This window comes from Budorcas taxicolor, chromosome 16, assembly GCF_023091745.1.
Source record: "Budorcas taxicolor isolate Tak-1 chromosome 16, Takin1.1, whole genome shotgun sequence".
Classification (NCBI taxonomy): Eukaryota; Metazoa; Chordata; class Mammalia; order Artiodactyla; family Bovidae; genus Budorcas; species Budorcas taxicolor.
In genome coordinates this window covers 6,327,580-6,342,657 of record NC_068925.1, presented here as the reverse complement: position 1 = coordinate 6,342,657, position 15,078 = coordinate 6,327,580, and the positions used below count along the sequence as shown (strand labels likewise).

The window sequence follows — 15,078 nt, the reverse complement described above, 5'->3', positions numbered from 1 at the left end:
TTTCCACGGTGGTCGGATAGTCTGCTTCCAGCTCTGGTCCTTCCGCCTCGCCTCCTTTCCTTTTCCCCGTGAGCTGTGACCAAGGGTCTGAGACACCTCTTGGCTTCAAAGCCTGCAGCCCTGGGAAACCGCAGCCTGAGGCAGCACCCAGCCCGGCTGCCATGGGCATCCACCACAGCCTGCCGTGGGACCCCTGCCACCGAGAAAACCCGTTCTCCGAGCCAGTCACATCAAGGACACCGCTTCCTTGGCCACGGCCTGTTCCTGGCCAGCCTCAGAAGGACAGACATTTTACCTCGCGGGGCAGATAAGCTGAAAACGTAAAGGCCCTTCGGAGAGAGCCGAAGCGATCTCTAGGGCTTTCCAGTAATATTCTTTCCTCCCAGGGACAGTCATTGTGGGAAATCCACTTCCGGAAGGTGTTCACTTCCCTCCCACGCCCCCACCAGCCGCCCCAGGCCTCGCTCTTGAGGAAAAGGCAGCATCATGTCCTCCCCGACTAGCGGAGGCCTCTCTCATTTCCACTGCTCTCAGCATCTCTGACTCACAATGAAACTGCAACTTCAAGAAAGCTGGGGGCCAGGATTGCGAGAAGGAAACACAGGTGAACACACGCAAAAGCTGCCCAAGGGAAAGGTTTTTGTTTCTCTTACAGAATGACACTTCCAGAGCTGGGCAGCATCTCCGGAAGGGGCCGGAGGGGCCCCTTCTCGAGCCGACCTAGCGGATCCGGTGAGTGGGTGGGAAAGCGTGCATCATTGTCACCCATGCCAGCTAACTCCTGCCAGGGAGGGTAGCTGAGGCAGGGGAGGGGCATAGGAGCATCACAACATGCCTGAAAAGTACCCTAGGGAAACCACTCTGTCAAACCTCCCACACACCAATGCGGAAAGCGAAGTTGACAGATGGAAAGGCCAGGTCCAGGATTCACAGTGGAAGCCAAGGCTGGAAGCCATCCTCTGGACACGAGCCAGAGCTCTTTCGACCATGAGGTTGATAATCTCTGCCCCCTGTAACAGCCTCAGAACGTTGGGGTGAAGAACCTATCTTGTTCTGAGACTTTCGGTCCATGAAGAGATACCTCCGGCTCTCGCAGGGGCACAGGCCCGCAGAAAAGCATCAACCAGCTGGAGACCCCGTAGTCCAGGGAAGTGTGGTGACTTGCCCAGGGTCACACCAGTGCTAAAGGGCAGAGCTGGGTTGCAAATTCAGTCAGACTAGAGGGCCTACACATTTAACCACCACTGCCTCCTGCAAAGACCAGCCCAAAGGCAGGACACATCAAGTGGTTTCCAGTAACTGAACACTTGGACCCAGCGAGGGGGTGTGGTGGCAAGTGGGCAAGCTGGGTGCTTTGCTGTCAAAGAGCCGGCCTTGCTGTCAGAGGCATACGAGCTGTGCCACACCAGGAAGCTTGACTGCAAGATTCTTAGCCACGCTTCCATGAAACCAGTCCGTCAACTACTTTACATCCAACCTTCTGCTTGAAGCACATGACAAGGAACAGTCCGGAATTACCCAAAATCCAGGCACAAAGAGATGCTGTTCGATTTTTTGAAAGAATGATGTTCTTAAGCATTGATGTGTGTAACCATAAAAGTATCAGAACCTTGTTGGACTTCCTCAAATATCTTTTATGGTTTAGTGAATATGTTACTATGAAATACACTTGAAGGTTAAAGCATCTTAGGACTTTTTAGTCCACCTCTGTTAAAAATTTAAAAAAAAAAAAAAAAAAGAACCTCTTTCCCCTCAGCCTATAGAGTCTCCCATAGTCAGACAGCAAGCAGGGACCAAGTTTTAATTTGAGCACACCACGTCTGACCCAGTTCCTCAAAGGGTGCCTGCCTTTCAAAGCGATTTCTGAATTAACCAGATCAATCAAAGCCCTCTGCCTTTGTCTGCCACTCAACTGTGCAGTTGGTCTGAAGAGAATGGAAAGCAAATTGTATTGATTTGATCAAATGAATCCTGGCCTGTTAGAATGGGAAATATTGGCTTTTATTTTCCAAGCTTTTCTGAAAACTGAGAAAGCCCAAGTCTAGCCAAAGAGAAGGAAATGGCAACCCACTCCAGTATTCTTGCCTAGAGAATCCCAGGGATGGGGGAGCCTGGTGGGCTGCCGTCTATGGAGTCGCACAGAGTCAGACACGACTGAAGCGACTTAGCAGCAGCAGCCAAAGAGAAAGCAGGGTTTTTAACTGGCCCTCAGAACTGAAGGAGAGAGAGCAAGAGAGAAAGAGAAGAATTAAAAGTGCAAATGGAAAGTAGAGTCAAAAATAAGTCTGCAGTAGAGTCCCTCCCACTGCCCAGCACCCCTGACTGCCCCCAGCCCTCGCAGCCTGATCCCGGGGCCCCAGCCCCTTGGTGAAGGGGATTCACAGTAACAAGTAGGGCACGGCGAAGCAGCCCCCAGACTCCTAGGGGTTCTGACTTGAAACCACAGGTGCGCGTGTGAGACACTGCCACTTCCAGGACACACGTGATGCTCAGAGGTGATGTCACGCTGAAGAACCGCACAGACTACTGGGAAACTCTTCATGAAGGAGACAGCAGTGAAGCAATGGGTGTCTCCCTTCTTGTTGCAGGTCAGGGGCCTCCACGTAAGCCCTCTACTCCTTCCTTGGAGGCCAGACTTTGATCACCCTCCTCCCGTTCATCCTCACGGACATTTTTGTTAAATGTCTTAATTAAGGTTCAGCTCCTTAAGCCAGCATCTCTCAAAGGCTGGTCCAAGGACACGATGTAGGAGGACTTTCGTCTGCTAACTGTATAGTTTTGAGAGGCTGGATTTTCTCCATATGCCTCCACCTCAAAAGCCTATCACAGTGGGTTGGCTGTGGGAGCAGATGTCAGAGTGTAAGTTCTATTAAACCAGGTATGCAAAGACATTTGCGACACTGTGTCAGAACAGTACACTCCTCTCACTAAATGTGTTCCGCCTTAGAAAATACAGTTATTTTTCATTAAAAATATGCTATTTATTTTAACATGTAGTGGGTTTTTTATTGTTTTTCTTTAGAACGCCATACATGGATTTCTTTAAAAATGCCTTAGTTTTATTTTCTAACATGATCAATATAGTTAGACATAATCTAACAAAGTAAAAGCTCTTTGAGGTCTTCAATACTTTTTAAGAAGGTAAAGCAGTCCTGAATCCAAACAGTTTGAGAAGAGTTGACTAAGGGAATCCAGGATCACACTGAACACAGTGACCCACTCCCACTCCCTGCCCTGGAGAATGGACGACCTCGGGCTGGCGTGTAAATGACACACAGTAGAAGTGATGCAGATCCAGGACTGAGGGAGCAGGCGGCTTGTCCCATGTTAGTGCAGCTGTGCATCTAAGCACATGTGCAGTGGGGTTGAGGATTTAGAGTCGGGGTCCATCGTACAGATGAAGGTCAGAGCAGGCAAGCTGAAGGCAGGCCCTCAGCTCTCTTAAATAAGCTCCATGAAGGAGACTGTGCTTCCAGGGTGCCAGGCAGGAGGGTGAACCAAACTATGCCATTATGTCACTGCAGTCACATCTTAGAGACAATCTACAGAAGAAACTCCTTTCTGTTTGCAAATACTCGAGGGCCTGATATATTTCCCTAAAAGGAAAATATCTAAGTAACTCTCACCCCCATCTCCAGCTCCTAAGCATAAGGGCTATGCACCCTGCGAGCGCATAATAGAGTTATCACTGTTTTATGGAGGAAAAGCTCATTTTCACAGACTTTCCACTTCTGCTCATCACTGCTGCTCACATCTTAGACAACTCCCCCTGGCCATTGGTGCTGAGCATGAGAACTCAGTGATTTAACACTCATGTCAGTCAAGGAATTAAGTACTGATTTGAGAAGAAGAATGCAAAAGGAATCGAGTTCTGATTTCACCTTTGTTATTAACTATCTCTGGTGCCTGCTTCCCAGGTGGCGCTAGCAGTGAAGAACCCACCTGCCAGTGCAGAAGACATAAGAGATCCAAGTTCGATCCCTGCGTTGGGAAGATCCCCTGGAGGAGGGCATGGCAACCCACTCCAGTATTCTTGCCTGGAGAATCCCATGGACAGAGGAGCCTGGTGGGCTACAGTCCATGGGGTCATGAAGAGTCGGACACAACTGAAGTGACTTAGCATAAAGTCACTTTCTTTTCGAGGCCTCAGTTTGCCCGCCTGTAAAATGAAGGACGCGGATTTTGCTCCTGTTGTTGTTTAGTCACTAAGCCCTGTCCGACTCTTTCATGACCCCGTGGACCGCAGCCTGTTAGGCTACTTTCACCCTCTACTCTATGTGAGATAGTAGACAAATGTAGCCACTTACAGCCACAGAGAGCTCAGGAGGCGCACGCTCCGTCACGCTCCGTCATCGACAGTATTTAGTGAGAGCCTTGGATGTGCCCGAAATTGTGCTGAGTACCAGGCAAACAGCGATAATCGAAAATAGACATGCGCCCTGCCCCTGCAGAGGGCGGTCTAATGGAGGAGATAGGAATCAAGCAGGTGGCCACATAGCCAGGTGAGTAGTTACAAGCTGACATCAGCGCTACAGAGAAAAGGAGCAGGGTGTCCGGAGGAGATGCACCCAGGTGGCTCGACCTTGACAGGGGAATAAGGAAAAACTCACTTGACCAAGTAAGCTGTAAGCTGAGAACTGAAGGATAAAGAGAGCGGAATCCCCTCTCTCTAATCTCTTTCCATCCAGAAAGGGGAGACTACGTGCGCAAAGGCCCTGCAGTAGGATAGAGAGTACAGATCATTTGAGAAAAAATAAAAGAGGAAAGCCAGTAAGGCTGGGATGCACAGAGAAGCGGACAGCGCTGGAAGGTGAGGCAGAAGGAACGCTCAGGGTCAGAGGATACAGGGGGCTGTAAACAGCATTAAGAACACGGGTCCTTATTTTACCCAGGAAGGGAAAGTGGCACGTCATTGAAGGGGAGAGTCATGATCAGAGTGGTGTTTTGAAAATAATCCCTTGAGCTACAAAGAGGAGAACAGTTTGCAAAACGGATATTAGAATATCAACCAGGCACTTGTTTGGAGCCCGGGAGAGAGAAGATGTTAGCTTGAACCAGACAGTTGCTGCTGCTGCTGATGCAAATGAAGTTAGAAGATTAGAAAGATGTTTGTGGGGACTTTTCTGGGGGTCCAGTGGTTAAGAATCCAATGCAGGGGGTGTGGGTTTGATCCCTGGTTGGGAAACTGAGGTCCCACATGCCACAGGGCAACTAAGCCTGCACACTGCAAGGAAGAACCAAGGCAGCTTAAGCTTAAGAGAAAAAAAAGGATGTTTGTGAAGAAAATTCTGCAAGACCTTGTAATAGACTGGACATAGGTTATTAAGAGAGAGGAACCAACAAGTTATTCCTAGGCGTCTGGCATGTATGTTAGATTAGATGGTGGTCCCCTTCCTGAGTGAGGGCACCATGTCACTGGATGAAGCTGAGAGGAAGCTATGTATTTAGTCTCTGATAAAAATGGTCCCCATCATCCTGGGTCCCTGTGTAAAAGGAAAATGTTCTACGGTTGTTAAGAATTTCAAGACAGTGACAGCAGAGCAAAGCATGTGCCCCTGAGTGACCACACAAGTCACGTGACTTGCTCAGACACGATACATTTGAGGTGTCAGCCATTCAGGGGAATTTGAGTAAACTGAATCCCACCAGAGGGACAGCCTTGGAGCTGAAGGGATCCATCTGTGCCCCAGGCTCAGGAACCCACTCGTTCTTCCAGGTGGTCATGCAGACTGAGCGGAGACAGCTGCATTCTCTGGGTGGCAGGGTCTCCGACACCTTGAGTCCTGGCCCCTGTAGCCAAATTTCTCACATGAGAAATTACAGAACACAGTGTCCGTCCCCTAAGGAAAATCCAAGTTGCTTGATCTGGCGCCACCGTTGCACAAAGGGGAATTCCACGTTGGCTGTCCAAAGATCAGCCCTTCCGCTGTGGTTTGCAGTGTCTGCCGGCCTAGGTCCTCGGACGGGCGCCCACTCCGGTTTGCATAACCCTTGCTAGATTCAGCCGAGGGGCCAGCCCCAACTGGGGCTCCTTTTAAAGCTCTGACCCACCAGGTCTTTATTCTGAAGCACCTCAACCACAAGGTCAAAGTCACAGGCAGAACCCTGTCCCCTTGGGGCACCCCCCCCCCCGCACCCCCTCCCACCGCTGCACGTGGAGGGTGTGAAGCCATAGTCTGTGCTCTGGACTGGGCCTGTTGCCGCACAGCCCCTGAGGAACCAACGGTTCAGGGAGCCGAGGGGGGTTATTCAAGGGAATACTAGAAATTTCACGCTGGGGAAACTGTGGTACGTTCTAGATGTCCTGAAGAAGAAGAAATGAAACTCCGTTATCAGCCTTGAAGTAATAGCTGCAAATGAGCAAGCAGGGGCCAAGCCCTGAGGGGTTCTTTGTGGAGGTCGTCAGCCCCCTGGTTCCAGGTGGGCACCCTCCTACTTTCCCTGCTTTCATCACTGACCTGCCTGCTACTGTCGTGGTGACCCTGTTGACAGGCACATTGGCTGAACCCTGAGTCCAGCAAGCCGAGATTCCACAAGGCAGGCCCACGCGGCTCCCCATCTCTTTTCCACTCTTGGGACAGAACTGTGGCAAGGCACAGGGCAATTCTACCAAGAAGGTGGTCCTTTTGCTGAGCATGAGGGTGGCCACGAGGTGATTCCTTCTAAGCCCTTGTGCACTCTAGACTGCACCCTCCAAAATCTATCCACACTTTGTCTGCCTAGAGTGCTCTGTAGCTAAAGTGGTGAAACGCATGAATGGAACATCCCAGAAAAATTATTAGGGCCTGTGGTCTCTACCCATGTCCCTCGTCCCTGGCATCTTAAAATAACATGTAGGAAAGCAAGATGGCAGAAAAGGCTGGTTCTGGTGACATTTGGGTGCTGTGCTAGCTTTGGACAACCTGCCTCTGAACTTCTTGTCAATGGAGACCAAAAAATAATATCCCTTTCTTTTTAAAGCCCTGGTGAGTCAGGCTGTCTTTCCATTGTAGCTGAATACTGACTTTAGAGAATATTTGGGAGCAGGGGGGGAAGAACGAGGCATTTCCCCTCCCACACGTTCCTCTGATTTCCCACTCAGTCTGCACGGGAAAAGATTCGCTTAAATTCTATCTAATGAGCACACGTCAGACATCTGCCGGGAGTGTAGACTTGAGGGGTAACTGGGCTCATTTGCTCTCAAGGAGCCCGCAGTCTAACAAGCGGCGTCTGTGTGGTCTTGTGAGCCACAGGCTGAATGTGTCCAGACAGAGGCACCGTCCATCTACAGGGATCTGCTCGCTCGTTTCCTCCCCTGCTCGGGCTCTTCTCTGGGCTGGAAAGGCCAGCCCAAATCAAACGTGCAGACCGCTGACGTTTATTTATGTCTCATCTATGTGACCCTGTGAGTTAGGGACTTTTCCCAGCGGATTGTAATGCCTTTTCAGATGAATGATACCTTCACGGTCTTGAGACACGGGTGTCATCTTTGTTGTTCTTACTGTTCGGTCAATATATAGGCAGAGGATCTTAACTTTTTCCAAAATGTGCATACCTCTTCTCACATATCATCTTGACACGTCGGTTCTATGAGATATATGGATAGGGAAGATATTGTTGTCTCCATTTGTTAATTAAGTAATTGCATCATGGAGATTGCCTAAATGGTCTCTGACCATTCAGATTGTGAAAATTTTGAGAGGAGAGAGGACAACAGTTTCAAATCAGTGGAGGAAGATCAACAATTCAACAAATGACTTGAAGTAATTGACTGCTGCTGCTGCTAAGTCGCTTCAGTCATATCCAACTCTGTGTGACCCCATAGACGGCAGCCCACCAGGCTCCCCATCCCTGGGATTCTCTAGGCAAGAACACTGGAGTGGGTTGCCATGTCCTTCTCCAATGCATGAAAGGGAAAAGTGAAAGTGAAGTCGCTCAGTCGTGTTCGACCCTCAGCGACCCCATGGACTGCGGCCCACCAGGCCCCTCCGTCCATGGGATTTTCCAGGCAGGAGTACTAGAGTGGGGTGCCATTGCCTTCTCCAGAAGTAATTGGCAACACATTCCAAAACAAAGAAGGCAGAAGCTTACCCTCACCCTACCTAATGGATTATAGAAGAAAGGAAGATAGAAATGGCTCTTTCCTCCTCCTTTCAACTGCCGTTGCATGCACGTGTGCGTGTCCATGTCTGTGTGAGTGTGTCTTTAATATTTGAAATTATAAGAAGAAAGTGGAAGACACTCAGCCTGCCTTTCTGAGTTGCTGTTCCTGTTTCTCTGAGTGCTTGCCTGTGTCTAGACCTGCCCAGGTCCAGGCTCCTCCAGCCCCGTTCTGGGCTCACAGGATACTCTCCTGTGACACAGGAAAAAGGAAGCTATGTGCCTAGCACATTCCACAGGCCAGACCCTGTACTCGACACCAGGTATATAGGATAATGAAACAGCGCCGGGTCTCAGAGAGCTCACACTGACTAGCAGAGGCAGTGGGGTACACGGATGATAGCAGCAGTTATTGTCAATTGAGTAGCATAGAGGGGCACAGGGCATGGTGGCAAACTGTCTAAGAGGGGGTCTGCGCCACCTGGGTCCAAAAGTAGGGCCTCTGGCCTGAGGGATCTGCCAGGCTGAGTCTGCACCCAGAACACCCATCTCTGAGAAAGGTTAGCCCTGCGGGCTAAAGCAGATACAACCCAGATAACCCAGGAGCCAAGAGGTGAGGGGCAGGGCAGAAGGGGTGCAAAACCCAGCCCCTGACCCCTTCGCTCTTTTTCCTAGTGGCCAAACTCAGAACTCTTAGCTAAGCCCAGTGTAAATATGGCAGGAGCAGCAATTCCTGAGTCAGTTTTACACCTATATAATTTTTTTAATTTTATTAAAGCATTAGTCAATGTATAATGCGTTAATATATGCTATACTACAAATCAGTTATACATACATATATATATATATATTCTTATTCATTTTCTTTTCCATTATGGTTTATCACTGGGCATGGAATATAGTTTCATGCCTATTTCTAAAACTTCTCTCCCTTCATGAGTCTTAGATTTCTGTCTTGACATTCCCCAAAGGGTGGGAAGCGAGGCTACAGCCCGCTGCTCCTGCCCTACGAGGAGCAGCGAGGGCCTGGACCCTCTCCCTCCTTCCTGCCCCTGCCCACTCACAACAGCCCCGGTACATTCGCGCTCCTTGTCTGGTGCAGTGAGCTTCTTTAATGGGGAAGGCTCAGAACCCAGGGCCACCAATGCTGATGCAGGAAGGCAAGGAAATACCAGAAACGCTGGAGACACGCTACGTCTGCATCCACGAGTTACCTCCCTGACCCCCTGCGCATGTGAAGCCCAAAGGCCCCCGCAGGTAGGAGGCCGGTACTGCTGCGCCCTCGGGATGGACGGAAAACAGGCAGAGGGTCAAGCGACTTGCCCGGGTTTAACGCGTGGCGGAGCCCAGGCCTCCTGGCCCCTGGATCCGAGTTCTTCGCGGGAGAGGCGGGGAGAAGCCCCTGCGGAAGGAGGAGTCAAGGCACAGTCTCCACCCTTTCCTTCTGCGGGTAGAGCAACATTCCTCCCTACATCTGGCTTACTCCACCCCTGCACGCGCGTGCGCGCACACACACTGCAAATCCAAAGAAAGACAACTAAGGCTTCTTTGAAAGGAGAAGGGATAGGGAAGAGGGGAGAAAGAGACCTCATATCCAGCCTCTATAGAACCTCAACTTATTTTCCTTGTTACTTCTGCTCCTTTCTCCCCATTTTCCAAGTGTGAGTCTCCAGCCAAAGCAGTTCACAACCCAGAAGAAACCTAATGCCTCTTTAATCCAAAGTTTCCATTCTGCACGCTGGGGCCAGTGTAGATTAGGGAATAGTTGGCCTGAATGTCAGGCAGACCCAAGTGCAGATTCTGGCTCCCTCCCTCGCCGCCCATGCGCAGGGTACCTGACACCTCTGTGTCTCGGCTAGTTCACTGCGCAGTGGCCGTGAGGGTCACGGTGACTGGAGGCACAGCTTCCAGTGAGCATGGACTACTCCTCCTAACTCCCCCTGAGGATGGGGCAGCGGAGGGGGTTAGAAGCATAGATCTGAGAGTCTAAATGAACCCAGGGCCAGGGAAGGAATCTGGAACACACCCCATGCCCCTGACTGTCCTCTGGGAAGCTGGCCACTTTGAGGAGTAGTCCTGGAACATAAAAGAACCAGAAGGCAGCTTTGAGGACATTTAGCTCACATCTTTGTTTTCATTTGGGGAAACTGAGGCCTGGAGAGTTGAGGTAACTTCCCAACCCAGCAAGAAGAAGCCCTGAATATCAACCCAGGTTGAAGAGTTGATATTATTTCTTAACCACATTGTATTCTGGAATGGCCAATTTGCCCTCGTCACTGTGATCTAGAGACACGTGAATGGAACCCACAACTGTGGGTCCCTGCGTACAGAACAGCTGTTCACCCCAGGAAATCAACTTTTTTTTTTAATTAAGAGAAGTTGAACATTATTTTAAAAGGGAGAAAGAAGTAGCTTCTCCTAAAAATAGCCATATACAGAAGTTCATTTTTCACCCATCTCTTTTGCTTACGATGCAATATTTAAAAACTTTTGAGTAAGAGGTTCACCAGATGCAAAGCTGGAGAGGTCTAGGGAAGGGAGGGGCAAAGAAACCTTTGCCAGGAAATCTGTGACACTGTGGCTTTTTGTGAATGGGAGGCCTCACACAATATAAAAGGGGGCACATTAGGTGAAGGTCTACACAACAGGGGCTTGCTCTTGCAAAACCAAACCACAAGTCCGACTCAACGAAGAAGACAGAGCTCCGCCATGCCCAGCAGCTCAGCCCTGCTCTGTTGCCTGGTCTTCCTGGCTGGGGTGGCAGCCAGCCGAGATGCGAGCACCCTGTCTGACAGCAGCTGTACCCACTTCCCAGCCAGCCTGCCCCACATGCTGCGGGAGCTCCGAGCTGCCTTCGGCAAAGTGAAGACTTTCTTTGTGAGTACAAAGCCCTCCTAGCCTTCCTTTCTCCCTTAGGACCGCAGGAAGAGCCATTCTGCAGGCACTCACGAGAGCCTCCTTTTCACTCACCTCCACCTCTCGAAGCTGAAATTCTTAAGAGTCCCGGGTCAAACTGTGGGTTCAGTGAGTTAATCTGAGCTCTGGTGATGCAGCAGGTTGTGCAAGAAAAGTTGTCTTTAAAAATGTAAACGCACTATCTAGCCGGCGCTAGGAAATCTGTAAAGGATTCCTCTGGAGCTCAATACCTCATTGGCTGGGAGAGATCTGATTGGAGGTGAAGATGTTCCCAAAACCCCGTGGCAGGGATACAATAGTTGCCTCAGCTTGGAGGGCTTCTAGAACCCGAAAGACAGCTGGTTGGGGGTAGCGCATATAGGGGGAGACCTGCAGGAGAAGATGCTTGCCACTCCTAGAGAACGGTCAGCGCTGCCGCTGGATGTTGGCAGCGAGGAGACAGCAAAGCTGAGGGTGCTGAGGGGTCGGCAATGAGGGTCCCTGCACACGTGATACAGCTCTACAGAACGAAGCCTGGGACCCAGGCAGGCTTCTGCCTTGCCTTCAACACCAACCAGGTTTTTAAAAGAACTTGATTCCCGGAGGACAACCTGGTTTAACTAAGGGCTTCAGTGCTATTGAATGTCCTGTTTCAAAAGCCCTCCTCTCCCTTTTGGAGACAGGGCTGTGTTGATTAAAAATCAAAACGTCTCTCAATAAAAGGATATCAGAAAGACAGTCATTCTCAGCATTGCTCCAAACCTTGGGTTCACTTTCCTTGTGTTCTTCTTGCAGCAAATGAAGGACCAACTGAACAGCATGCTGTTGACCCAGTCTCTGCTGGATGACTTTAAGGTGAGGTCTGGGGTGAGCGCGTTTGGCGGGGGCAGGGAGCGTGCGGTGTGCCTAAGGGAGGCTCAGCTTCTTCGCCTGCAGGGAGCTGGGTCTGCTTCCTTCACTTTAAAAAAAGGAGAAGTGGGAAGATCTTAACTCAGCACATAGCCAGGGGGAGGCAGAGGGTTGGGTGTTGCCAAGGGCTTCGTTCCAGGGGGAGGTGGCCACTGAACAAGGTCTCTGGGGAACACAGCCATCCTCTCAGGCCGTGTAGCCCTTCCTCCCGGGTCACCACCCGCCTTGGCTTCCGCCCTCAGGGTTACCTGGGTTGCCAAGCCTTGTCGGAAATGATCCAGTTTTACCTGGAGGAGGTGATGCCGCAGGCTGAGAACCATGGGCCTGACATCAAGGAGCACGTGAACTCGCTGGGGGAGAAGCTGAAGACCCTCCGGCTGCGGCTGCGGCGCTGTGTGAGTAGCAGGCTGGCTCTGGCTCCTCTGGGCTCATCCTGAGACCTCCTCTTCGAGCCCTGCTCTCACCCGGAGACCCCGGGACACCGGCCGGCGGGTGCCCTGCCCCTCCGGAGCCCCAGGCCTAGCTCGGCTCTCTCAGAGCCTCGGGTGGGGGTGGCTGCTGAATGCTTACATGTGAAGATTTGCAATAGCTTTCCTGTTATTTGTGAGTCATTCGTGGGTTATTAGCCAGTCCCCAGTCTCGACGTGAAAGGGGCCCAGAGCTTCAACCAGGGCTCCCTTGTCCCTGGGAACCGAGGCCCTGGGCCCCACAGGAGCAGGCAGAGGTGGAGGGCCCAGGAGAGGGAAAGCCCCTTCCTCTTCTTCTCGACCTTTTGAAAGCAGAGCTTCAGGTGGGGCCCGGCTGACTGCCAGGATTGTCCCGGCATTTTAGAAGGGCCAGGGATCTCCTTGGTCCCAGGCTAGTGTCTGCGAATAATCCCCCAGGATTACTGATCCCTCCAACTGCAATGATACCCTCCCCACTGGTTTCCTCTGTTCCCTCGCCGATGTTGAGAAATCAGTTGGGCTCTATTTGCAGGACAGCGCTAGGCAAGGGTGTTGGCTGGCAGGGCTGACCCTGTGTCTCTGCTCCACAGGGCACTTAGAAATGGTCCTCGTGGCTAGGACCAAGGAGGGGGACAGGCCAGAAGCGGGACAGGATGGAAGAAGGGCTGGCTCAGCAGTCTTGTTGGCACTGGGATGCTCCCGGAAGGAAACTCCAAGACGGAGGTGTTGATGCCGCCTTGTTAACAGTGGGGAGGAGCTCCTAGAGACACACATGCCGCCTGGCCCCTGCCTTGCTGTGTTTCTTCTCTGCCTGGCGGGGAAGGCTCAGTCCTCCCTGAGCTGCAGGTTGGGCCTTCAAGATGAGCTGGCCTCCTCCTGCTCCCAGGCTGTCTCCGAAGCACGGTGCATCCAGGACCAGGCGCCAATGTTGCTCATACTCTCTCCTTTTCCACAGCATCGTTTTCTGCCCTGCGAAAACAAGAGCAAGGCGGTGGAGCAGGTGAAGAGAGTCTTCAATATGGTAAGCCTGGGCTGCTGGCAGGAAGGGCCTGAGGACCGTGACCTCCATCCACTCCCAAAGGGGCGAAGGTGGGCAGGTGCTCAGCAGGCCCTGAACTTTGCTCGGAGGGAGTGTGGGAACCCGGCAAGTGGGGTGACCTCTTCATCCAGTGAGGGGATGCCACCTCAGTTATATTTGTTTTCTGTGAAGTGTCTTTGGGGCTTTCTAAATGACTGCTCCCTGCCTTTGCAGGCCTGCCGGTTGGGCCGGCCCGCCAGCTGTGAACACAGTGAGTGGGGTGCTGGGGAGAGTGACTGAGGAAACAGAAAGTAGCTTGTTGGGATCCAGCCTGAAGCCGCACGTGCAGGAAGCTGACACGTGAACGTGCACTTAGAAACACACCCAGGGGCACAGCCCGAGCGCCCCTGAGCCCAGAGCAGGAAGCAGAGCTCTCCTTACCTGACTTGACCCCTCTCTTTCACCCGCCAGTCACATACAAAGTGCCTGAGAATCTCAGCTCTCAAACGAAGTGGCCCTTCTCACTTCCAACTGTCCATGAGCTCTTCTACCCCATTTTCCAGAAGCCATGGGGCCTATGTCCTCCTCGTGGGCAAGGGACAGACCCTGGGCAGGTTCCAGCATCAGGGGCCATGAACCCCCCTGCAGTAGGTCAGAGCAGCGGGGCTGGGCCTGCTCCCTCCACGGGTAGGGGAACATAAACAGGAACAAGGCTACCTTTCTCTCTCTCTCTCTCTCTCTCTCTCTCTCTCTCTCTCTCATTGTCTTTCTTTCAAAGTGGTTCCGCTAATGTGTTTTCATCAGATACTGAATAAGCGTCGTGTGAGCACATGACCTTTAAAATTGCTGGAAAAGCACCGTTCGAAAAACTGTGCTTTGCGAAGTGAACGTTCTTCTTGCTGCCCACTGGGCAAGGTCCAGGCCAACGCATAACCTTTGCTGACAGTTGGGCATCTCTCCAGATGCCCAGAGTCTGTCCTTCATCTCCCAATGCAAGCAAGCTAGTGCAGCCTCTGGGCCCAGGGTCATGACCATCCCAGCAAGGACCCACTCACTTGCTCAGAGGGAGTTTTCACTGAACACATCTTCTCTCCCCACACAGCTCCAAGAGAGGGGTGTCTACAAAGCCATGAGTGAGTTTGACATCTTCATCAACTACATAGAATCCTACATGACAACGAAGATGTAAAACTGAAGCATTCTAGGGAAGGAGACCTCCAGGATGGTGACTCGACTAAACTCCCCGATATAAACCTCTGAAATCCGATCCAGGGTTCTGGGAGAGCAGAGCCAGCTCCCTGGAGACCTCTACTGTGCCTCTCCCCTAGAGTATTTATTACCTCTGATACCTCAGCTCCCACATCTATTTATTTACTGAGCTTCTCTGTGAGCTATTTGGGAAGAAGCCGAATATTATACCTTTTTTTTCAATATTTATTAATTTCACCTGTGTTTAAGCTGTTTCCATAGGGTGATACCCTATGGTATTTTAGTGTTTAAAAAGAAATTGTAAGTTATATAAAGAAATGTTCCTTGTGGAGCTAGCTGCAGTTTCCATTCCAAGCCTAACCATGCTTGCCAGCTGTTGGGCTGTTTTCCCTGACTGCCCTCTAATTTCTCTTGTCCCTGGACCCACCCGGGTCCTGGGGCTCCCCGAGTATTATCGAGACTCATGCTCTTAGGAAGAGAAACCAGGGAGCCGCTTTGACGATTAATATTCCAGTGGCTCTG

The 15,078-nt window shown here is 51.3% G+C and overlaps 1 protein-coding gene across 1 annotated transcript; it reads left to right on the top strand.

The window, feature by feature from the left end:
• Nucleotides 1–10,788: 10,788 nt before the first annotated feature.
• Nucleotides 10,789–14,536, top strand: IL10 (interleukin 10). The gene is made up of 5 exons (XM_052654161.1): nt 10,789–10,956; nt 11,770–11,829; nt 12,126–12,278; nt 13,285–13,350; nt 14,450–14,536. Exons 1-5 carry the CDS (start codon nt 10,789–10,791, stop codon nt 14,534–14,536), a joined length of 534 nt encoding a protein of 177 aa, XP_052510121.1.
• Nucleotides 14,537–15,078: the final 542 nt, after the last annotated feature.